Here is a 24,646-nt window from a genome sequence, read left to right on the forward strand (position 1 = left end):
AACACCGCCGACAACCGTGTGACGTTAGTTGATCCAGGATACAAAGGAGTCTCTGCATCTTTTGACATACTTTCATATCCATGCGCTTTTGCAAAACACTCAGCTCCCACATCACGAATCATGTCCTCCAATCGATCATCATCTCCATCATCGTGTACTGCTTCATCCATGGTAGAACCCACATATTCTTTAGTTACGGAAACACGTGGTAAATTTAATAATTCACCATGCCATGTCCAAGTTGTATAAGATCGAAGAAACCCATCACATAGCAGGTGTTCCCTCATGATATTCACATCCATTCAAACAGTTAACGCACGGACACCTGATCGATGCTCCATCATGACCACTAATAATCGCGTTACGCTGCGCAAATTGTATAAATTCCTCTACTCCCCTTTCGTACTCATCACTTATACGAATAGCATTAATCCAACCTCGATCCATTATATATTCTGGAATAGTTAGGATTTTCTAATAATTAGTATTCTATTCTATCTCACACATTTGCCGAGGGTCGAACACCCCCGGACTCAATCCAAACACGATAATTCTATTCTAAAAGTAACAATAACTAACATAACATAAAACTTTTATTAAAATGTAATTAACAACTAACTAAATATATATATAATATAAATTTAAGAAAATACAAATTATATAATACAAATTTATATATAATAATATATAAATTAATTGTTTCCGTAACTAATTTATTAAATTATATATAAATTATAATAAACAAAAATTCAAAATACACAGAAATATATAAATTATTAGTTATTAGTTATAAATTCCAAGTTGTATTAGTTATTAATTAAATATATATTATAATACAAAAAAATAAAAATTCAAAATATTAAATATAAATTCAAAATATTAAATATAAATTCAAAATATTAAATAAATATTAAATACAAAACCAACCTTTCCGTCGTGAAGAAGCTTGATGGTGATCGGAGTGGAAGACAAAGGCGAAGGCGGCGGCGGAAGATGTGGCGGTGGCGGAGCAGGAAAACAGCAACGAACACCAATGGAACAGTAACCTAAGTGCCACAAACGAAGTAACACTACAAGAAAAATGGTTTTAACAAGGGTTTATTTTTACATTATCTAGGGTTAAAACCTCCATTAAGTCATTTACCCAGGGTTGTAGTTTCCCCCGCTAAACCATCTCTGGGGAATGTGTTCCCCAGGGTTTTTTTAAACCTCAGGAAAAGCCTTTCAAAATACCATGGGTTTCAAAACCTCCGTAAAATACCATGGGTTTCAAAACCTCCGTAGAATACCATGGGTTTCAAAACCTCCGTAAAATACCATGGGTTTTAAAACCTCCGTAAAATACCATAGGTTTCAAAACCCCCGTAAAATACCATGGGTTTCAAAACATCCATAAAATGTTTTAGAACCTCCTTAAAAAATACCATAGGTTTCAAAATTATGAAATTTGTTTTTTTTTTATTCATTTACCTGGACAAAGAATCTTTAACAATTTAAACTAGCTTTGCTGAAGAAAAAAAAAGAAAAAAGAAAAAAAGAGGTTACCATATGGTGGGACTACCCAAGTTAGCTAGCTGGCTCATCACAATAGATCTTAGCCTTTTATGGACATCCAAAGTAAATAAATCTCAACTTTGTATCAATTTAATGACTTATAACCATGACATATCATGTACATAACCAACACATCTGACAGTACCTATGGAAAATGTGGTCATAAATCTATAACCATTTGAAATTGATGAAATTTCTTGACCGGTTAGGATTTGGACTCAAACTTAATCAAAATCAAGGTGCACGGCATGAAGAATCTTAACCATATAGAACTCATCCAACTTCATCTTAATCTCTTTTGAAGAATCAACATCCAAAACCATTTTCAATTCCTTACTAGTCGATTGGACTTCAATAATAAAACAAGTCATGTCATGATTTGTTTGTTTAAGAGATGTCAATTTATGAGCAGAGTCATAAAGCTCTTAGCCTTCTTCTGAAACAAGTGACACAAGCTCTAAGAGTGCCTAATATATTGTGTTCCACATAATGGCACAACAAGGCACAAAGCTAAGAATCAATCTTTTTCCATCGTTCAACTCTTTCTAATGGTATTTTACTACCATCTTACAAGTGCTCATGAAAACCATGACCAAGAAACCACAATTCAATTGATGGAGACCGAGGCAAATCACTTTTTACATTAAATAAAGTAATTGTAGGTGACAAAGAAAATGAGTGGACAAATCCAAATGCCATTACAGATCAGAAACAAATAGCACATGTGTAAAAAATGCTATTTCAAGATGTTCAAATGAAGGCTTGAACTACACATGACTAGGTTAGCCATGCAAATATGCTATGAGTGATGGAGCATGTGGAGGAATTTGTCTTAATCATTTTCATACACTACTCAAAAGAAAGATCCAACAACCTTGTCAAAACTAGCCAACACAAAAACAAGGAAAACACCTAAACATAACACTACCAAGCTTTCAAATCCAACAAAAAAAACTAAAAAAGACTATAAATCAACATCAAACACATCAACGGATCAAGACACCAATTAAAAAAAAACAAGTTAAAGCAAAATAAGAAGTAATCCAGCAAAATTTTCATTTTTTCCACAAAATTTAAACTCATTAATACCAATTTAAACTCATTAATGAACAAGATAAAACCAGTATATGACTGCAGGATCGGTTTTGATCACGTTATAATCCCACATGAATTCTTTATTTGTTGAATGAGTGTGTTTGGTGCATTATTATTATGGTTTTGGTTTCGCCTTCCTAATTTTTTGGCACACTTCCTTGATCAGACACCTACAATATAAACATATATCACAATTAGAAATGTAAATCTGAAAAATAAAACAAGTTATTTAAATTTTTTAAACATTACCGATGAACGATTGAACATAGTCAACTCAGGAGGCAATTGACCTTGATAACTTTGAAAGAAAAAAATTCATCATTATCTGAAATCTTTTTTCATGTTCTTCATATCTTTTTTCACGTTCTTCATATCTTTTATTTTGTTCATCCAATTGTGACTTTAATGCAATAACCTATATTAAAACACAATTTATCATGAAAAAGAGTGAGAAAACCATACACATTAAAAAATTGCTACATAAGAAAATACATGTTCAAAAACCTGATTCTCCAATTCTCTATAAGTAGTTGAAGATATCCCAGTGCGAGAATTTCTAGTATATCCAAACACATGAGAAGGGCAAGGTCCCAATCCCATCCCTCGAACACGACTACAATGTTCTTCACTTCCAAAGGCATGAGCTAGTGAATCATCAATTGATATATCATGTGAGAGGGAAGATGTATTTGACTCATATGCTTGAATCTTTTCCTACAAATAATGAAAAAAGTTATAAATGAAGCTCACATCCAATTTGGTTGAGTTTTCATCTTTACAAAAATGATACTTACCCCAATCTCTCTTGCCCCATCATTCACAAATTCTCCGTTAGCATGTTTATGTGTTGCTACCCATACTTCTCCCCTACTAACTTTACGACCAAGCTCTTTCTCCTATAAAATGTAATAAAAGTATATGAATCATGATATATGATATAATAAAAATTATAGGAGAATCAAGTTACCATCTCATCTTTCTTCCGTGCAATGCTCTTGGATCCACCAGTATGAGGAACTGTTTGCTTCTTTCTATTATCCTTGTTCTTTTTGGCAATTTCCTAAGCATACATGTAGTAAAAGAACTAAATATAAATAAATCAACACTTTAAATAATAAAGTAGTTTTTATTACCTTTGTCCTTGAATTTAAACGGTAGTCAACAAAAGAAGCCCAATGGTCTTTATTCATTACTTCTGGACACATTGCAATAATTTCATCTCTATTGTGTGTTCCATCATTTCTTTGTTGCCATAGTTGTTGCCTATACTCAGTCCACTTTGTGTTAAGTGATTTGAAGATATATCTTACATGAGCATCAGATTCAACTTCAAACTTAGCCTTCAAAATTATTACACAAGTAAATTTAAGATAATTTCAATATAATATCAATTAAAACACAGAAAAATCCAAAAATAATTACTTGAATGGTTTTCTTAAGTATATCTTCTTTGTAATCTTTGGGAATCTTCCTCCAACTTTGATAGCTAATAGGAAATGCATTAACATTTCTTGCAATATGACCTAAAAACCTATTCAACAATGCTCAACTATCATCAACTGGTTGGTTCTCGTTATTCCAGTTAACAAGAATCCTCTCACCAACAGATAAAAACCAAACATAATTTGCTGTTAATTGTTTCCTAACCTTTTTGCCTGCACTATCTGTCAAAATTATTGTTAGTTTAAGAGGACGAACATAAAAAACAAATACAATGTGAGTTTGCAATGTATTGATTCAAGCTTACCAATGACATCAACAAGCCATGATCTTTTACGTGATACATGCTTTGATTGTTCAGTTTGCATCTCAATACCCACATTTTCTTCCCTTTCTTCATCAGATTGTAACCTTGGTGTAGGTTCAGATGTAGATTCATGGACAGATTCATCTGTATTATCAAATTGAAATTCAGGTGCAGAATTGTTCTTAGTAATAGAAATCAACCTATGAGGTGCATGTGGGGGAGGAGGCTTCTTATTATTATTCTCTATAGGATGAGAATTCACATGAGGTGCTGCATAATAATTAAATGAATACATGTGAAAAATAATATATTTTTAAAGAGAATGCCAAATTAAAATATAAGTACAAACATCTCACTAAATGGAAGTTGTGTATGAACTTACTTGAGTTATTAAGGGCTGCAAGTTGGTCAAAAGTGTTATTGAGAGTATCATGTTCTGTTGCTCTAGTCTTCTTGATGGACATTTTCTTCATCTTCAGGTATTCTTGAAATAATAACATTAATACAAGTCAAAATAGAAATTCAACAAATCATAATATAATGCATGCATAAACAATAATGTATAAGCAATAAGGATGATAATTTAAACAAAAATAATATACAAGTGTTCAATTAAAAATAGGACCTTGTTAACGATATACTCCCTTCTCCATTGACAAATAAAGTTTCAAAATTGTTTTGTACAAATGCTTCACATTCATGAAAAGTGACATCATTATCTTCTCCCATGTCATATAAGTCTCGTGGCTTTAGATGCACAGGAATGCTCCAATCTTTAGCTAATTCATCCACTACATAATAAACCATTTGTGCTTCTTTAGCTTGGATGTATGGTTCATCATCATCATTATCACCAATGTGTATCAAACGTGTAAAGTTTACTAGTGTAAATCCAAGATCATCTGTCATAATCCCTCTAGAAGTAGTTGTATTAGCCCACATACATTTGAACAAAGTAACAGAAAATCGACCATTATAGTTTATCTCAATTATGTCTACCAATTTTCCATAATAAGGCACACCCCCAAATTGCATTTGATTTTCGATGCTACTTGCATAACTCCTTGTCCCAAAAGTACCAAATATCCCACTGTTTTGTGTTTTAAGTCCTTCATCTCTCTCCAATGTACGGAACTTGAAGCCATTTACATTGTAAGCATTGTAACGTTTTGCACAATCAATTGGCCCCATAGCTAAGAACTTTAAATCATCTGAGTGAGGTCCATTCAACTCATTTCTTATCTAAAAAAGAGGAGAATATGATCAAAACAATTCTATATATTCAATATAATCAAAAGTCAACAATATAAATTATACATACACGACGAGAAAACCATTCTGCAAATTCTCTATGAACTCTCTTATCTATCACAGAGGATGACCGTGTACGACTTCTTAATTGTCTTCGTATAATGTCTCTAAACTCTCTAAATTAAATAAATAATAATTACATGGTTAGTGTTCAATTGCAGATGAATCATAATAAGTTATAAAGTCAAAGTACTTACTGAAGGAAAGGGTCAACTTGGGCACAATTAGTCAATATATGACAATGTGCTTGTAACTTTTCCTTTGCTGATAAAGAGAAGTAAGTAAAAGACCCAATTGGTTTTCCAACAGGTGGAAACAAAGTGCTTGCACTAGATGATATAGTGTCTGGTTCATCATCAACACGCCTTATTCGATTAAATACAGTCTCAATTTCATTTAAATATCTTGAACAAAAGGTTAAAGACTCTTCAGCCATGTAGCCTTCAGCTATTGAGCCTTCTGGTTGTGCCTTGTTATGCACATAAGATTTCAACTTTCCTAAATATCTCTCAATGGGATACATCCATCTATATTGGACAGGTCCTCCAAGCTTGGCATCTTCCACCAAATGAACCATGACTGTAAAAAATGCAGGAGGAAATAATATCTCCATGTGACATAATGTGAGAACAACTCTATTTTGCAGTTGGTTAAGTTCATCCACTTTTAAAACTTTACTGCATAAGTTTCTAAAAAATGAACACAAATCAATCAAAACATAGCACACTTCCTTAGGGAGTGTCTTTCTCATTGCTAAAGGTAGAAGTTGCTCCTTCAAAACATGTGAATCATGACTTTTCAATCCTCCAAGCTTACATTGTTTGACATCAACACATCTACTAATGTTACTTGAGTAGCCATCTGGAACAGTGATGTTCTTTAATGTTGTCAGAAATGTATGCTTATTTTCTTTTGTCAATGTACATATAGCAGGAAGATATTTATTATTTTCATCAGGCCAAAGATCAGGTCTAACACCCCAATCTTTTAAGTCCTTTCGTGCCTTTAGGTTATCTTTTGATTTTTTTCCTTGGTTCAATAATGTATACACCACATTATCACGTACATTTTTTTTCAATGTGCATAACATCTAGATTATGGTGCAATAAATTGTTTACCCAATAAGGAAGTTCAAAAAATATACTTTTTTTCGCCATTGTAGAGGGCCATCAATAGCTTGGTGATCTCTGCGTTGTCGTTTCCCCAGTTCCTCAACTTCTGGTTCTTTCCCAAATATGATATTGACATTCTCAACTTGTCTTAAGACATCTGTTCCTGATATTGTCAAAGGAGGATTTCTATTTTCCACACTTCCATCAAAATGAATGCGGGCTAATCTGAATTTGTGTCTTGCATTTAACCAACGTCGATGATTCATGAAACAAAATTTACCCTGAATCTTCTTAGGAGTATTGTCAAAATTACACCTAGGGCAAGCCAACCCAGTATGTGTATTCCACCCAGATAAGGTTCCAAGACCAGGAAAATCACTAATGGTCCACAATATAGCTGCATGCATATTAAACACTTCATTGCTATATGAATCAAAAGTTTTAAGTCCATTGTTCCATAGCTCTTTTAATTCTTCAATTAATGGCCTTAAATATACATCAATATCATTTCCTGGTGCTCTTTTACCGGGAATGATCATGGAAAGAATGAATGAACTTTGCTTCATACACATCCAAGGAGGAAGATTGTAGGGTATGAGTACAATAGGCCAAGTACTATGACTTGTACTCAAATCACCGAATGGATTGAATCCATCAGCTGCCAAGCCAAGTCTAACATTTCGAGCATCTGAAGCAAATTGAGGATTCATTAGCTCAAAGTTCTTCCATGCTTCAGAATCCCTCGGATGCCTTAGTATGCCTTCATTTGTACTTCCTGATGCATGCCATTGCATATGCTCGGCTATTTTAGAAGACATAAACATTCGTTGTAAGCGTGGCTTCAATTGAAAATATCTTAAAACTTTAGCAGGAACTTTCTTTTGCTTTTTCAGAGTACCATCAATAGTCTTGTTCTTCTTTCTTCTTTTCCATCTAGATTCATTACATTTCTTACAAACTTCTTTGTCTTTGTCTTCTCCATAGTACAACATGCAATCATTTGGGCAAGCATCAATTTTGGTGTAATGAAGGCCAAGCTTATTAATGATTTTCTTAACTTCATAGAAGGAACATGGAATTTTAGCATAATCAAAGGCATCTGCTAACAACTCCAATATCATTGACATTGCCTTGTCAGTCATTCTACATAGACATTTGATGTGGTACAATTTGAGCAAGAAAGAAAGTTTAGAATACTTGCCACATCCTTCATACAAACTTTGTTGCCCATCATGCATAAACTTCAGATACTCAGCAATTTCATCAGGCATCATTTCGCTTGATCTAGGACGCATATCCTCATCATCCTCCACGTTATCATCATAGAAAAAATTTCCGAATGCGTCATTAACCATGACACGTATGGGATCATTACCAGAAACTTTATGCTCATTTGATTGGAAAACTGGAGGTGTTTCAGTCGTATTTTGTACAAAACTTGTCTCGCCATGTAGAAGCCAGAATGTATAACCTTTTGGAAAAGGATGAAGAATCAAGTGCTCATGTGTTGCTTCTCGAGTTTGCCATTTTTTAAGATTGCATTTCGGACATGGGCAAATTATCTTACCCTCAACGCTCTTATTAGCAAATGCAAAGTCCAAAAATTTATTCAATCCATCCATATACTGACATGTATTTCGAGGCATGTTAATCCAAGACTTATCCATATCTAAATGGAATTGTTTGATAAAAATAAAGCAAACCTAGCATGAAAGTTAAAAAAAAAACACATGTGTCAACAAGAGTATTAGAATGCGTAAAAGAATAGAAGTGAAATAAGTGTATAAAGTGAAATGCAACAAGAGTGAATAAGATAGAGTAATTAATCACTATACTTTTCAGATACATTAAGAAAATAACAAAATAAGTGGAAAATGTGGTCATAAATCTATAATAGAGTCCGACCACAACTATTGAATTCATTATTTTCATGCATAAGAATACTAGATTCTCCAGTATAAAAGATTCAAAAATCATCTCAAACCTCTGTGCTAATGACTGAACTGGTGGAGCACACAGTATAGTTGATTGAATATTGGCTAAGCACTACTAATTTGTGTCCCTTACTCTGTGGGGCCATTGGCAACATTTGAACTAGTATCTTCTAATTGTAGTATTATTCTATACTATTGCATTTTCTTTTTGTTTTTATCCCTGTTATTTTGGTTTGTTGTAATAGCTTTCCCTTACCAGAATTAAAACTGAGTAACATTTTAAAAATTAAATAATGGTAAAAGGGTTTAATAGAAAGAGATAAGGTTTAGAGAGATAAGGTTCATTGTAACGTATCTTCTAATTGTAGTATTATTCTATACTATTGCATTTTCTTTTTGTTTTTATCCCTGTTATTTTGGTTTGTTGTAATAGCTTTCCCTTACCAGAATTAAAACTGAGTAACATTTTAAAAATTAAATAATGGTAAAAGGGTTTAATAGAAAGAGATAAGGTTTAGAGAGAGAACAGTAAGAAATTTCAGGAAAAGAATACTCTCTTAAGAATGTAGGGCCACAAATATTCATAGACTACTTAGAAATGGCAATGGTAGAGCATGATTGAGCGACCTCAATGCTTAAGAAATATTTCAGAGGGATTTGAGCTAGTGGTGGATACCGCAGAGTCATCTCCAGCAATGACAATGTCATTAGCATAAACAAGATAAATGCATAGGCCAAATGGAGAATGGAGGGAGAGGATAAAATGATTAATCTCAAAGCACAGGGAAACTGTTTCTGCTCATACAAAGAGAAATGAAAGATGTAGACAAGGCATGTGTCACCAGACCTAGTAAAACCTCTTATTGCAACTAACTGTGCTAGAAGGCCTTTTTTATGTCTAGATAGTGAAGAGGCCAATCACGAATAATAGTTATATCACATTAAAATTAGGCCAGTAGAAGTGGTGCAAATATCCAAATCTAGTAAAAAAAACTCATAAGAAATGCATTTTAATGTCTCTAAAGAAGCTCAAATATTTAACAGCCAAGTAACCGCTTAAGCCAGCAACATGTTGATAGACATTCAGGGGAAGGCTGATATGCAAACCAAATAACAGTTATCTCACTGCCATTCTATTTAATGCATATAAGGAGTGAAACAGTAAGCAATCTAAAAACCGTGATAAGGTTTCTGATCAAATTAGTAAAGATGAATTTACTGTAAGAATGGGAGGACAAGTAAGAATAGAGTATTAAACAAAGCAGGAACCTTGAGCCTCTGTTTACTGTCCTTGTCCCAGAAATTAAAAGCACCGTCAGATCCGGCAGTAGCAAAAGTGTGATGCACCTGAAAGCCAAGACATAAAATCAGATCTTACACAGAAGAATATTAAATCTACAGCTTGAAAATAAATTAAACTAATTTTGACAAGAATACTCCATAATGCCAGCAGTTCAATTTTTTTAAACAAAACATATCTTTCAGCAGATATACAACAAGGATTTGACAAGAATAACAACAGGAAAACAACAAAAGCATAGATAAGACAGTGGAGGTGACTTGTCCATTTGTCCATGGACCTTGATTTTCCATGGATTGAGAAATTCAAGTGATTGAAACATTAAGAGCTTTGGAAGAATACGCTTTGAGCAGCTTAATCTATCCTTAAACAGACACATAGTATGTCCTATTTAGGACACTAGTCGTGTCCTGGTGTCCCATGCTGGAGTTGGTGTTTCATAGGGACAAATTCCACTTTTTTCCCTTTCTAAGGATAGATAGCAATTGCCTAAGGGAAGAAAGAAGAGTACATGGTAATAAAGAAGAGTATGGTTATTTCTGATTAGTTGATAGAGCATAAAACTATTTATGATTACACACGAATAATACTATTGCATGTTCATTAAACTCAACAAAATATCTCCTCTTAGGAATTTGTATCACAATTTAAGCATGGCATTTTCAATTTTAATGAAAGTGCATAATCTGCAAGAATCAGGACAACCATGTGCATTATCAAAACGCAAAGGAAGATAGGTCCCAATAATAAAAGCCATATCAGCGTCAGGATCACCAAACAACAAAAAAACAAGATTCAAGGACCAGTTTGATTTGAACTAGTCCTTTCTCTAATAAGCCTTTGTCTTTATCTTGGAATCTATGCATCCATGGACCGCAAGCATAGATATGCCCAAGCAACCTACCGAAAGCAGAATTGAAAACAAATGTGAAAACATAATAACTGGAAAAACTGGATCAGAAATAGTGAATGAAAACAAATGGTTGGGATCCTTTTTTCTTTTCTTTTTTGAGCTGGAGCAGATTTAACTATGAACCATAACCCTAGAAGCAGAAACACCCTGAACCATAACCCTGCACTCCCTTAGAAGAAGAAACAAATTACCGTGGTGAAGCAGCAGAAGCAGATTCGTGGTGAAGCAGCAGAAGCAGGTTCGTGGTGGAGGAGGAGAAACAGATCCGGTGGAGGAGGAGAAACAGATCCGGTGGAGGAGAAACAGGTCCGGTGGATGAGAAGCTATGGTAGAGGATGAGAAGTACTGTGGAAGTGGAAGAGGAGAATGAACATTTTAGTCCAAAGTTGTAAAAAGTGAGTATTTTCCTAAGGTTTGAAAATACATGGAAAAGTTAAAAAAAAGATAATTTTTCTTTTTCTATTAAAAATATTTATATAAAATAAATAAAAAATAATTAATTTTAATTAAATAAATATTTAAAATCAATAATATTTTTTAAAAAATTTATATGTTTAAAGTTACATTTTCAAAAACTTTAAGAATTTAGTTATCAAATATATTAAAATTATTTTTTAAATTATTTTTTTATGAGATTTTAGAATAAATTAATGAAACTTAACAAAGGTTAAAAAACCTCAACTATTTTGCAGAGGTTTTAAAGTAAACCTTTGAAAATTAACTAAGGTTAAAAAACCTCCGTTATTTTGCGGAGGTTTTGAAATAAACCTATGGAAATTAATGAAGGTTAAAAAAACCTCAGTTATTTTGCGGAGATTTTAAAATAAACCTTCGGAAATTAATGAAGGTTAAAAAAACCTCCGTCATTTTGCCAAGGTTTTATAATAAACCTTTGGAATTTAAATAAGGTTAAAAAACCTCCGTTATTTTGTTGAGGTTTTAGAAAAAAACCTCTATTAATTAAATCAATTCCTAAGGTTATGTTAACCTCCGCTAAATAACCTCCACTAAAACCTTTTTTTCTTGTAGTGTAAGGAAACGAAAATGACAATGGCAACGAAGTGAATAATGAATGATGCGAAAACGAAAACGAAAACGAATGAGTGAAACTGAAACTTACAAAACGCAGAGAGAAGAAACTGAACTGAGCGCAAAACGTTGAAACGAAGAGCGGAGAAGAGGAAAGTGAAAGTGAAAGTGAAACTAGTGGTGCGCTTCAAATTTTTAGGGTAAAATTGTTTTACAAATGCGGTTGTAGGGTAAGACCGCATTTGTAAATCATTTGAATTAATTTACAAATGCGGTCTTACCCTACAACCGCATTTGTAAAACAATTTAATTTCAAAAATGCCACCGCGTTTTTTACAAATGTGTTTAAGCGCAAAGCCGCACTAAATAAAGGGTCGTTGTTTTCCATTTCTGCACTAGTGTATGTTCCAAGCCTATGCTTTTTGAAACCAGTATTACCATTGTGGTCTGCAAGAGGCATTGATCCTTAATGAGCTGCAAAGAAAACTTTTATCTGAACTAAAAAGGTTGAACTATTGTTTATAGTTTTGTATGAAAAAAAAGTTAATCGGACTTTGATTATGATTATGAGCATATGATTAAAAAACACACACAAAAATTATATCAATATAAACATATTTTTACAAACAATAAAACACAGTTCAGGATTTAGTTCAAACAATTATAAAATATAATACAAAGAGAATGAATAGAAATTTTTTATATTGATTTGTCTCAAGTTGATTGTACATTCTCTTCTTGACAAATTAGTAAAGTTCCAATACCAATTATTGATTAAGAAAGTTTCTATCAATTTTAATACAAGAACCATAAAAAGGAAGTAAGAACAAATATTTGCATGATATAAATAGTATGAATAAATGGTCAAATGCACTTTTTCATTAAGTGTTAGAGATTTCAATTATCTTTGTTGTGGCTAGTCAAAATAAATTTTCTTAAACATTATTCAAGACAATTTTATCTTATTCAAATTTAAATTCACAAGGTCAAGCCTCCCAATACACATAATTGAAATTTACACTTCTCAACATAGTGTGTAGAAAATAAGAAAGTTACAAGAAGAGAGGATTGAATTGTGTTTTTAATAACCTTTTAAAACTTTTGGTAAATATCATCTAATGATTATTACTCGTATGATAGTTGTGTATGATAATCAGTCTATTAATACCTTTTTAACTTATTGTGCATAATTTAACAAATTTATTTCTTTAAAGCTTTTTCGAAACATATTTTCACAATGAATCTCCTTCTTAGGCTAGTGCATTGAATAATAACATGCAAAGTAAAGGAGAGAAGGAGAAGAAGAAACATACAAAATTTGACTACGTCTAAGTCTCATTCAACAGATTGAGTTCCATTATGCAAAATAATGTTACGAAGTAAAATACGAGTATTATTTCGAATCGTTAGCCACTCTTGACTAACCCTTTCAAGTATTCTTTGGAACGTAGCTATACTCTTGACTAATCCCTTTGAGTATTCTTCGGAACGTAATCACTCATGTTTAACCTCTTCTAGTATTTTTTGGGCAAGTAATCACTCTTAGATAACCCGTTTAAGAGTATTCATGTACAACTGTCACTCTTATAAAATAACCTCTTTGTCAAACTGTCACTCTTAGCTAAGATAAATAAACTATCTGAATAGTAATCAACATATTATAGAGTATTCTTTGGGAACGTAGTTACTCTTGACTAACTTCTTTGAGTATTCTTTCGGAACGTAATCACTCATGTTTAACCTCTTCAAGTATTGTTTGGGCAAGTAGTCACTCCTAGCTAACCCATTTTATTCTTTGTACAACTTTCACTCCTAGCTAATAACCGAGTATTCTTTGTCAAACAGTCACTCTTAGTTAAGATAAATAAATTATCTGAATAGTAATCAACAAATTATAGAAGTTCTCACTATAGAAGGATAACACGTCAACTATCTTTCTTAAATAAAAAGTTATACTAATAAAAATTAGTAGATTGTTACATTTAGGTAAGTTGGCCAGTAATGAAATAATGTTAATTTGATCACATTATGAAAGGAGAATAAATGTTGTTATCACATTTTTTTAAGTATGAATTGGAGTCTATTTTCTTTTTTCCATCAACGAGTTAATTTTGTCTTATTTAGCTTTTATTTTCATGCACATTTAAATGTGAATGTAATGTATCATACTATCTACATTTTTTATGATGTTTGATATATTATAAAAAAATTAATACTTAACATTTCATTATAAAATAATTTTAAAAATTACTAGTTATCATGTTAAGCCTCAAATTTATTTAATAATTAAAATGTTCGCCTATATAATAATTTTTTACAAGAAAACTGCACATACTTTTTAATATAGTTATATAATTTACATTATCATTGTATATTAAAAGAATTGTTTAGATATATATAAATATTATGTGTCTTCTTATATATGTTGAACCAAGTGTGTTCAAGCTTTGAAGAATCCAAACCCTTTGAAGGTTGATGATAGGATGAATGTGCTTGATGTTGCTGAGTTGTCTTAAGATAGGATCTGGGGTAGATTTTATGTGTAAATCCACTCTTGATTGAATCCAAAGCATAAGCATTCTCAAACCTTTTAATTGAAAAGTGTTTTTCAAACTAAGTGAAAGACAATATGTTGTTTTGTCGAAACAACCGATTGTTTTATACTTAGGTGTTTTTAGAAATGTTGAAAACTGTTTTTGATGGTTAACTTGTTGTCAAACCAAAACAATCGATTGAATTGTGGAAACAACCGATTGTTTGTTTTGAGACCATAACAGAAAACTGTTTTGTGCTTTGACTGAGCATTAAATGTTTTTACAACTGTTTACGCTCCAGTTTTTAATGTTTTGACCCATCTTTAAATGCAATTAATAGTTTGTTAAGATTATGCAACAAACAACTTTGTTTTAATATAGAAAAACAAATTTGAGTTTTTCAACCGTTTTTGAGCTTTTGAAAGATTGAGATTGCTTAGAGATTGCATTGATCAAAGAGTGTGAGATAGGATTTTCATCTTGTATTGATTTTTCAGATTTTTTTCTGTAACAAGTGTAATCCTTTGTACTTTGAAAGAAACTCTGTGTGTATAGCTGAGAAATGTTGTGTGTTCTTGAGGGGATCAAGATTAGCATTCTTAGTGGTGTTGTGCTGGACCAAAGGAAGTGTGTGTCTTGAGGGGATCAAGGTCACTTCTTTGGTAGTGTTGTAAGTGATCTAGGGTTGATTGCTTAGTGGATTCCCCAGTGGTTTCTGGGAAGACTGGATGTAGCTCTGGGTTAAGAGTGAACCAGTATAAATCTCTGTGTGCATTCTCTCTATCCTTAATCTCTTTAAATTCAGTTTTTATTTTTGTAAACTGGTATAAACAACCGATTGTTTCTGCGAAACAACCGATTGTTTTTCTGGTGTTGTGCTTATTTGCTTTGTGTTTTGGAAAATTGAATTCTGATTCAAGTATTTCTCGAAGTGATTTCATTCTAGACTTAAAAGTTTGCGAAAACCCTCTTTAAAACATTCACCCCCCTCTGTTTAAAGTCATACTTTCTAACAATATATAATACACTACAAGAAAGTCATTAAATATAAATTAATTTTAGAGACAAAAAGTAATTACGCATTATATTAACTAACTTATATACCAATATTACATGTCTAGAAAACCATGCTTGGTTACAAGTCTTATTACATGTTGGAGGGAGGGAGAGTTGTAACACCCCAGAAATACATCTAACTATTACAATACAAGTTCTATCAGTTTTTATACAAGCTTAAAGTCTTTCAAAATATTCTTAATACATGATTAGGACTTATAGAAATACAAATATTTACAATATAAAGTTCAAAACAACATCCTAAAGCCCTTCATGCCTTCCTACACCTATATGATCATTTGCTCGTGTGTGTACGTAGTACAGTCCTCGTAGTGCACAACACAACAAGAAAAACAAGGGTAAACTAATGAAAAACAATTCCATAACATACTTAATTCATGCAAAAAGAACCAATCAGTAGGGGTGGCAATACGGGGCGGGCCATGCTTCCAAAAAGTGCGGGGCGGGTTGTCCACACGGGCCAACAGCGGGGTGGGTTGTCCACTACCCCGCATAAAAAAAAAAAAAAATTTATTTTTTGTAAAAAACATCATACCCCCATTCACCCATTATTGCAGTGTGACATTTATTTTGTTTTATTTTAAAACAATTGAATTGAATGTACTAAAAAATGAATGTTTTATTTTAATCATCTAAAGGAGTTAGTATTAAGAATGACAATGCATTTAGTTTTAAGTAAAGTCTTATATTTAAAATTTGTTAATAAAAAAATAATACAAAGAAGAGATTTCAATAAGATAGTTAAAAAATTAGTCATCTTCATTAAAATATTTTGTAGCAAAACTTTGATAAGATACTCTTGTACATTTACATACATATATAGGAAAAAATAGATGCAAAGCAAAACTTTAATTATTTTTAATCAAGCCTTCTCACAACCCTCATACTTGAATTTATATATTTTTCTTAATTAAATGAATTGAAACACGGATAAAATTTTAATTTTTCAATAGTAGGAATAAGTTTTTTTATAATTAATGAAATTTTAATTTTTGAAAAAAAAATTATGCGAGCTGGCCCACAGGCCCGTTTCTTACCTCTTATGCAGGGTGGGGCAATGAAATCAGCCCACACTCCTAGCGCGAGGCAGGCCAAACCGGTTTGCATTTTGCGAGCTAAACACATAGTGGGCCTATGCGGGGCGGGCCAACTCGCATTGCCACCCCTACCCATCAGCCTAATCATTTATAAAATTTTCTTTAAATGTTGTCACATCAATTTTGATACCAATTTCATCATTCATATAGACCATACATGGATCTATTTTCAATCACGATCATTGGATTTCATTTCAATCCACAATACTTTTATTTCATTTCAATCATATTAACTACACATGGATTCATCATCTTTCGAAAGACTCATTAAGTATGCTCATATCAGAGACTAGCATCTAATTTATACATCAAGGATCATGGTAAGTTCAAACATCCAATACCAGTGTCTACAGTGGGACACGATGTGTATGAACTCCCTCGTCAACTTCTCACCACTTGATATCTTAGTCTATATGATTTAGATCATCAGTGAAGCTAGATAATCTCTGTTAAACATATAGGCTTTTCATACTTAATGTACCATCAAACAATAACTCGTACATTATCCCAAATGTATGACATCAATTTCATACAATTTTCATCATTCATATATAATACATATCATTCAATCACATAATATTTAAAAATTCATAACATTCAAGAACCTTTCCAACATCAAAAACAATATTTAACTTCCAAACTATCAAAATCTAATATTTATACATGTTCATACAACATAAAATCAAACAATTTTATCAAATAACATTCCTGTAAGAGAGATTGAAACTTGGGACTACGTCCCCTCCACATTCAGATCTTCTAGCCCAGGGTACTGTTGAAAGTTAAAGTTAGTTTCCCTTACCTTAATGGTTTGCTTTCCCAACAACCTCTAGAATTTTATCTTATTAATATGGGTAAACTTCAAGATATAGGGGTCAAATGCAAGTCATCCAAACATAACAAAAATCCAGTATATAGTAAAATAAGTTGAAAAGATTACTTTTCTCAATTGACCTCGCCAAGATGGAAGACTAAATCCTAAGGAAAAACAAAGAATAAGAGATCTTTAGAATTTTATCCTCTTAATATGGATAAACTTCAAGATATAAGGATCAAATGCAAGTTATCCAAACAAAACAAAAATTCAATATATAGTAGAATAAGTGGAAAATATTACTTTTTTCAACTGACCTCATCAATATTGATGACTAAATCTTAAGGAAAAACAGAGAAAAATGATCTTTAGAGCAAATATGAACTTACTCTGTTTGATAATCTGTTCAAATAGGGACGTTCCTTAACTCCTCAGCTACAGTGTGGTGCAATCAGATTCTAAAATAGATGATGTATGGAGTGAGAAATGAAGAAAGAATGGAGAGAGTTCGAGAAATGGAGAGAGAGAAAGAAAAGTTGTGTGGGAGGGGGTTGATGTTCTCTAGTTCCTTTTTTTTCGTTGTTACAAGAGTTATGAATCTCTGAATAAATTTCTCTTCTGCTGAAAATTTATGTATCCAATGAGTGGGGTTTATGTTGTCAGTCATATAACTCTAGAGGTTCACTTGTGTCGGATGGATGACGGTGAGGATAGTTTTTGGAGTAATTATTATGATATGTTTTGTTAACCTTTACTGTTTTTTTTTTTTGGAGGTTATGCATATGCATAACATGTCTTTTTATAATAGAATTGGAGTATCTCTAAAATACCTATATTTATTAAAAAAATTCTGATAAAAAAAAAAGTTTATAAGCAATTATAAATCTCTTAAAAAATCAACTAGAAATTTTTTTAACCTAACACATGGTTTTGGTAGATCATGATTGATTTCATATGTTTTATCCTATAATTCAAGTGAAATGCGAAGTTTAAAAAAAATACATCAAATCTATCCTTATTAAAACTAGAGCAAAAATTAATATAATTAATATGCTTGCGAAATAAAAAAAAAGGTAAAGTATCGAAAGGAAGTTTTAGCCTTAATCCAGTTCAAAACTAAGTTTAATATGACTGATACAATCATATAATATTAATTTTGCTTACATATTGAAGTGGATTGTAATTTATAAACATTCAAAGTTCTTGAATTCATAATTGATTTGAGAGAACATGAACAAAGATAGAGTTTTTTCACCCATTAATCCTACTAGGCTTGAATAACAATTTGCTACAAAAGTATATTAAACCATAAAAATGAAAAGAAAACTATACTTTTAATACAAAATGTAAAACATATTATTTTATTTTAGTTTTCTTCATATTTTCTTCTTGTTATCATTAAAAAAACTATCCAAGTTATTATTGAAAACATATATATTGTCTTAAACTAACATAAAAAAATTGAATGGTTGATGTAAATCCCTATGCATGCACGAGTAGTTTCATTGTCATCACTTAAAAAGGACATTTCATGTTCATACCGTACAAATGTATGGAGGGAAGATGAGTGGTGGGGTATTGATGGAAGTGACCATTAGATTTGGCATGTAACCATTATTACTTATACTGTTTCAATTTGACCATTAGGGTTAGGCATATTCATCTCATAACCTACCTAGTGGTAGCAAGTGAACATCACAAAGATTTTGGAGATATATAGGAGGAGATGTGGGGTTTGACTTTATATCTTCACTACAAACATTCACATATATGCATAAATAATAATTATCACATACAAACTTTAAGGTACTAACATAGTACAACTTAACACATCCTAGTATTTTATTTATGTGTTAAATATATTTTTTTTCATGTTTTTAAATGTGAATTTGTTTTTTTTCTTTCTACTTCAAATTTTCAACATTCTGAATATAATGAATCTTTACTGAGTTTTTCAATATAAAATATGATATTAAAATATAGTATGAAATATTTTAATATTCCATACTTAAAATTCATTTACCACATACAAAAATTGATAATAATTTGTTTAGAAAGTATAAAATTTGAATTATAAACAAAAATCAATTTTGTAAAACATAGACGAAAAATATATTTAATATTTTTTATTTATTTTTCACATGGCAGAAAATCCATTAATTATGTTAATAATTAATTTATTGAAAATAAAATTAGTCAATCAATTTTAATAAAATATTTTTTTGTCTATAAGGTTTGTGTACTGGCCAGACTTCGGACCTCGGCACCAGAGAAAGACATCGGACTTCGGTGGTTCGACAGTAATGAGGGGCCACGTAAGTTGAGCCCCACAAACAGTATGAGTTAACACCCAGTTATAAAAAAAAGACCTAAATCACGAGAGGATCATGCATGGGGTGTGTATAGTACATTCGGATACGACACAAGCAAGTGCTCCTTGGAGGCGCTAAGCCCCGCGAGGATTAGGGTTTCTAGGGAAAGACTGCATGCATGACACATGAATAATTAGGGCACCCACATAACATATGACGTTGCAGTGCTGGTACATGAGTAGGTATCGTGGCGGCTATGCTATTAGAAAGATTGCACTCCAGAAGAGATAAGTCTTGTGTCGCGGCTGTGCTAAGCTTGTGCAACGCGTCACTGGATGTCTCACCAGTGAACCCTAATTCCACTTAAGGAAAGAACCTTGAGGGATAGAGAAATTGACCTAATTACAACCTATATAAAGGGTGGTAAGAATCCTAGAAAAGGTACGTCGTTTCTAAGACTGAAACTGCTTTACATACTTTACTGTTTCTTAGTCCAATACTGACTTGATCGTCGGAGTGCAATCAATAGGTAGGACCCCTTCTGTTTCACGGAGTCACTCTCAGCTACCCAAGGAGAGAGCTTAAACCACCAAGGAGATAGGAGGAGTCACCAACTGCCTGAGTCGACCGGCGAGAACATTTGGCGTCCACTGTGGGGTCCGATAAAACTAGGTCACATTCACAATCGTGTTGAGAGTTGCTAGAACGGTTTGATTTTAAAATTTTAATTAAGAAACCCAAATTCAATGTCACTCGGATAAATGACAAGTTGGTTTCTAATGTTTATTTATATAAGAAGGTTTTTTTTTTTTTTATGCTTATTATCATTTTTATGTGTTCATTCTTATTGAAATAGTTTTTACTTAAATTTTCTTTCATTTTTTGTTAATTAAATGAATAATTAAGAGAATTTTTCTAAAATTTAATAGGAATATTAGAACAAGTTGTGTTTACACCGAGGTAATGCTTGTGAACCATGACGATCTTGACAGTTGTGTAGTAAGTACACTAATATATAATTAAAATTTACGTTTAGTTGAAAAAATGAGAAGAGATTACGCATGCATAAAAAAATAATAATTATTCTTATTTTATTAAGAAATAAGTATTTCAAATGATTGATTTTATATAATTAGGATTTTATTATTATATAACTGTAAAATAAATAATATATTTAATTATTTAATTTTCATGTAATAAATAAAATTATATAAAATGAAAACTAATATATATTATTTATGATTGTAGAAATAATGCAAATAAACCGACCATGCTCTGATGGGTCCATGGGTGTGTCTCGCAACTCGCAAAAACATGCGTTTAGGAATAAAGTTGGAGAGAACGACTTCAAATAAAAATAAAAATTTAAAATATCCAATTATAACTAAAAGTAAATTAAAATTCAATCATTTGTATAATATTGTAACTACATACTCAAATCAAATCAAACATAATACTTATAAATTGGGCTATTTTCTATTTTTTAAATTAAACAATTTTATTTATTAAAACGTGTTACTAAATTTATGATTATTATCTTAAGTAAATTAGTAATTGGTATTGTTACTACTACTGATTTGTAACAAAAATGAAACCTGTAATATCATAGAAGGTGTGATAAAATTATTGTAACCAGTGAAAAAAAAGAGTAAAAAATGAGTGAAAAACCCTAAACCCTAAGCAGAAGAAGAAGAAGAAGAAGAAGAGAAGAAGCAGCCATGGGGAAAATTCCTCCTTCATTCCGCTCTGCAATCGGAAACCCTAACATTCGAAACCCTTCTTCTCTGTTCCGTCCTCAACCACCTTCTTCTCCCTCCAAACCGCCCTCTCTCAAGAAACAGTCCCCAAAACCCATCCCTAAACCAAATCCTATCTTCAAATCCCCAAATCTCGAAGACGCCAAGAAAATCTTCGACTCCATTGCCAATTCCTCCAAAGACCCTCGCTTCCCCAATTCCCTCCTCCACTCCTACGCCAAAATCGCCGCCTCCACCACCGACTCCGTCAAATTCCTCCACCACATCACCAAAACCCTCCCTTCCTTTTCCCCCGATCGTTCCACCTTCCACATTCTCCTTTCCCACTCCTGCGCCAACCCCAATTCCAATTCCAATTCCAGTTCCAATTCCGCTATCTCCGCAATACACCAAACCCTAAATTCAATGCACGCCGCCGGCGTCACTCCGGATGCCGCCACGGCCGATGTTGCGATCCGCGCCTTATGCTCTGCCGGTCACCTTGACCACGCCATTGAATTGGTCAATGAATTCGCCTCCAAACACTGCCTTCCGGACACCTACACCTTCAATTTCCTTGTCAAGCACCTCTGCAAAGCCCGCGCCCTATCCAGTGTTTACGACTTCATCGACGAAATGCGCGAAAAATTCGGTGTAAAGCCTGATCTTGTTACCTACACTATATTGATTGACAATGTGTGTAATGGTAAGAACTTGAGGGAGGCAATGAGGTTGGTGAGTGTGCTTCATGAGGAAGGGTTCAAGCCTGATTGCTTTGTGTATAACACGATTATGAAAGGGTATTGTGTGCTGAGTAGAGGGAGTGAGGCGATTGAGGTTTATAACAAGATGAAGGAGGAAGGGGTGGAGCCTGATCTTGTCACTTACAACACTTTGATTTTTGGGTTGTCCAAGTCGGGGAGGGTGGTGGAGGCCAAGAAGCTGCTGCGTGTGATGGCGGAGAAGGGTTATTTTCCTGATGAGGTGACTTATACTACATTGATGAATGGGATGTGTAGGAAGGGGGAGGTGCTGGCGGCGCTGGCATTGTTGGGGGAGATGGAGGGGAAGGGGTGCAGCCCCAATGAATGCACATACAACACACTGCTGCACGGGTTGTGCAAGGCGAGGTTGTTGGAGAAGGCAATTGAGTTCTATGGGGTGATCAAGGAGGGTGGTTTGAAGTTTGATACGGCTTCTTATGGGACATTTGTGAGGGCACTGTGTAGGGATGGGAGAGTTGCCGAGGCTTATGAGGTGTTTGATTATGCTGTTGAGAGCAAGAGCTTGACTGATGTTGCTGCTTACTCGACGCTGGAGAGCACACTTAAGTGGCTCAAGAAGGCTAAAGAACAAGGGCTTGCTGTTTAGTTGGTATGGATGCTTTGTATTTTACTTAAGGATTTTGTCCAATTTATTGTGTGCTGTTGAGGTTTAAATTTGATTGTCCATTAACACTTAATTGTGTTGTACTGTTTAAGTTAGTGTAAGATACAGTTATTTCTTAGCTAGTTGGATACCCTTGTAGCTTCTTTTTTAGGTATAGAAGGAATGGAAGATATGTATCTTCTATATATTTTTTTTCTTTTTTACTTGATAATTTTTCTTCTTCGGGGTAAAAGAATTTTTCTGTTATGTTGGAAATGCTGTTCAAATTGCGTTACCAATTCATCTTAGGAGCTCTTTAATATTGCTGGATTAGTTGGCTGTAGCAGAGTTTGCGTTGTCTGTATTCATCATTTTAAAGGTCTGGTATAGGCTATGATGATCAATCAAACCCATCGTTTAGGTCTTTCTTAGTTGCTTAAGCTTTTAGATGCAATGGGCATCACATTGTATTTGAGCTTAGTTTTTTTTACTCGAGAGAGTAGTTGAAATAAAGCTCTTTTACTATCGATCCCATTCTAAGTGAAGTGTCCAGCATAAGTTTTCCTTACTTTTGGCACTGCCACCATACCCTTGCTTTTCATAGCTTGTCTTTTTATCACTCAAGTCTTTTCTTTGCATGTTTTGTCCCCTGCCATTTTATGGACAGTAAAAGTGATTCATTTATATATTGCAGGTGCTTTCTGTCGATGCTGCCAAGGATCATAAGAGCTAGTTGCCTAGGTTAAGCCTAACTCCATAAGGAGCATACCAAAGCTGCAGATACAATTTCTCTCTGTATTTGGTTACAAGTATATCTTTGTTAACAGTTGAACACAACTTGGAACTGGAATCAGACAGGAAGCCAGAATTAGGTAAAATTTTGATTGCATATATTCGATGGTCTTCATGCAATGGAACAGCAGTCTTGAAGCTGCTTGGTCGGTCCTACTGTGTTATTATTTGTCAGAGCATTCTGGCTGTTCTTTTATGCGGTTGATGATGATCTTGAAGGAAAACGTGTATTTTTATGGAAACTATTGTTCATTATTTTGAATCGTATGATTCTCTAATAGATGAAGATAACAAATTTTGAGTAAACCATAAAGGAGCATTTGATTGTTTCCACTGATAAAAGAGCTTGGAGATGTGGATTCATTGTATTTGTATCAAGATAATTGGTGGTTGCATAATGCACCGTATCTTTCTGTAAGGCATTGTGGGATTCTCATCTTTCATAGAAAATTACTTCCACATTTCTTATATTTGGACTTGCTTGGATAGGAGAATACTGTTGAAGAATGGGCAACAAATTTTTAGCTAAATAATAACAAATACTCAAAATTAATGAGATGGAATTTTTCTTCCTCAAATTAGTATCAGAGAAGATGTATAGTCACAATTTATATGATTATTATTCTCTTAAACATTAATTCATTATACAAGAAACACATAATTGGGAAGGAATGATTGTTTTAATAATTATTAAGGTTAATTTGAAAGAAAAGTATAAAGTATTGATAAATTTAATATAAATAACTTAATTGATAATTTTTTTTTAAAATAATTTGAATTAGTTAGAAGAGTTCTAAATAGCATAGGAGGAGTGATTTCCGGACATATAGACTAAAATTTAAAGATGTTAGAATTTAGAAATGAAATGAGTAAAAAAAACAATCGTACATGAAATTTCTTTTTGTATATGTTGAATGAATT

The 24,646-nt window shown here is 32.8% G+C and overlaps 3 protein-coding genes across 4 annotated transcripts; 1 reads left to right on the top strand and 2 right to left on the bottom strand.

The window, feature by feature from the left end:
* Positions 1-2,715: 2,715 nt before the first annotated feature.
* LOC137819080 (uncharacterized) lies at positions 2,716-4,183 on the bottom strand. Its single transcript, XM_068622820.1, has 7 exons — positions 4,072-4,183; positions 3,783-3,989; positions 3,617-3,709; positions 3,444-3,545; positions 3,154-3,363; positions 2,899-3,064; positions 2,716-2,819 (listed from the first exon to the last, which is right to left on the bottom strand). The coding sequence occupies exons 2-6, from the start codon at positions 3,852-3,854 to the stop codon at positions 2,924-2,926; spliced, it is 618 nt and encodes a 205-aa protein (XP_068478921.1). The 5' UTR covers positions 3,855-3,989; positions 4,072-4,183; the 3' UTR covers positions 2,716-2,819; positions 2,899-2,923.
* A 216-nt stretch (positions 4,184-4,399) lies between these two features.
* On the bottom strand, positions 4,400-10,146 carry LOC137819156 (uncharacterized). 2 transcript variants are annotated; one of them, XR_011082236.1, is made up of 3 exons: positions 10,023-10,146; positions 4,779-4,880; positions 4,400-4,666 (listed from the first exon to the last, which is right to left on the bottom strand). XR_011082236.1 is itself a non-coding variant. In XM_068622920.1 (3 exons), exons 1-2 carry the CDS (start codon positions 5,585-5,587, stop codon positions 4,841-4,843), a joined length of 606 nt encoding a protein of 201 aa, XP_068479021.1. In that variant the 5' UTR covers positions 5,588-5,632; the 3' UTR covers positions 4,400-4,666; positions 4,779-4,840. The 2 variants fall into 2 exon arrangements, 1 of the variants encoding a protein (XP_068479021.1); XM_068622920.1 differs by lacking the exon at positions 10,023-10,146 and adding an exon at positions 5,022-5,632.
* An 11,262-nt stretch (positions 10,147-21,408) lies between these two features.
* LOC137818954 (pentatricopeptide repeat-containing protein At2g17670) lies at positions 21,409-24,193 on the top strand. The gene is made up of 2 exons (XM_068622620.1): positions 21,409-22,939; positions 23,628-24,193. The coding sequence occupies exon 1, from the start codon at positions 21,548-21,550 to the stop codon at positions 22,934-22,936; it is 1,389 nt and encodes a 462-aa protein (XP_068478721.1). The 5' UTR covers positions 21,409-21,547; the 3' UTR covers positions 22,937-22,939; positions 23,628-24,193.
* The last annotated feature ends 453 nt before the right edge of the window (positions 24,194-24,646 follow it).

Source organism: Phaseolus vulgaris, chromosome 10, assembly GCF_000499845.2.
Source record: "Phaseolus vulgaris cultivar G19833 chromosome 10, P. vulgaris v2.0, whole genome shotgun sequence".
NCBI classification, from domain to species: domain Eukaryota; kingdom Viridiplantae; phylum Streptophyta; class Magnoliopsida; order Fabales; family Fabaceae; genus Phaseolus; species Phaseolus vulgaris.

Excerpts from the sequence above, each read along its gene's own strand:
- LOC137819156 (XM_068622920.1), bottom strand. The coding sequence starts at position 5,587 with ATGGGGCCAATTGATTGTGCAAAACGTTACAATGCTTACAATGTAAAT. Across the intron at positions 4,881-5,021 it reads GGGAGTATATCGTTAACAAG|AATACCTGAAGATGAAGAAA; the intron begins GTCCTATTTTTA and ends TATTATTTCAAG.
- LOC137818954 (XM_068622620.1), top strand. The coding sequence starts at position 21,548 with ATGGGGAAAATTCCTCCTTCATTCCGCTCTGCAATCGGAAACCCTAAC.
- LOC137819080 (XM_068622820.1), bottom strand. The coding sequence starts at position 3,854 with ATGTGTCCAGAAGTAATGAATAAAGACCATTGGGCTTCTTTTGTTGAC. Across the intron at positions 3,710-3,782 it reads GTTTAAATTCAAGGACAAAG|GAAATTGCCAAAAAGAACAA; the intron begins GTAATAAAAACT and ends ATGTATGCTTAG. Across the intron at positions 3,364-3,443 it reads ATGGGGCAAGAGAGATTGGG|GAAAAGATTCAAGCATATGA; the intron begins GTAAGTATCATT and ends CATTATTTGTAG.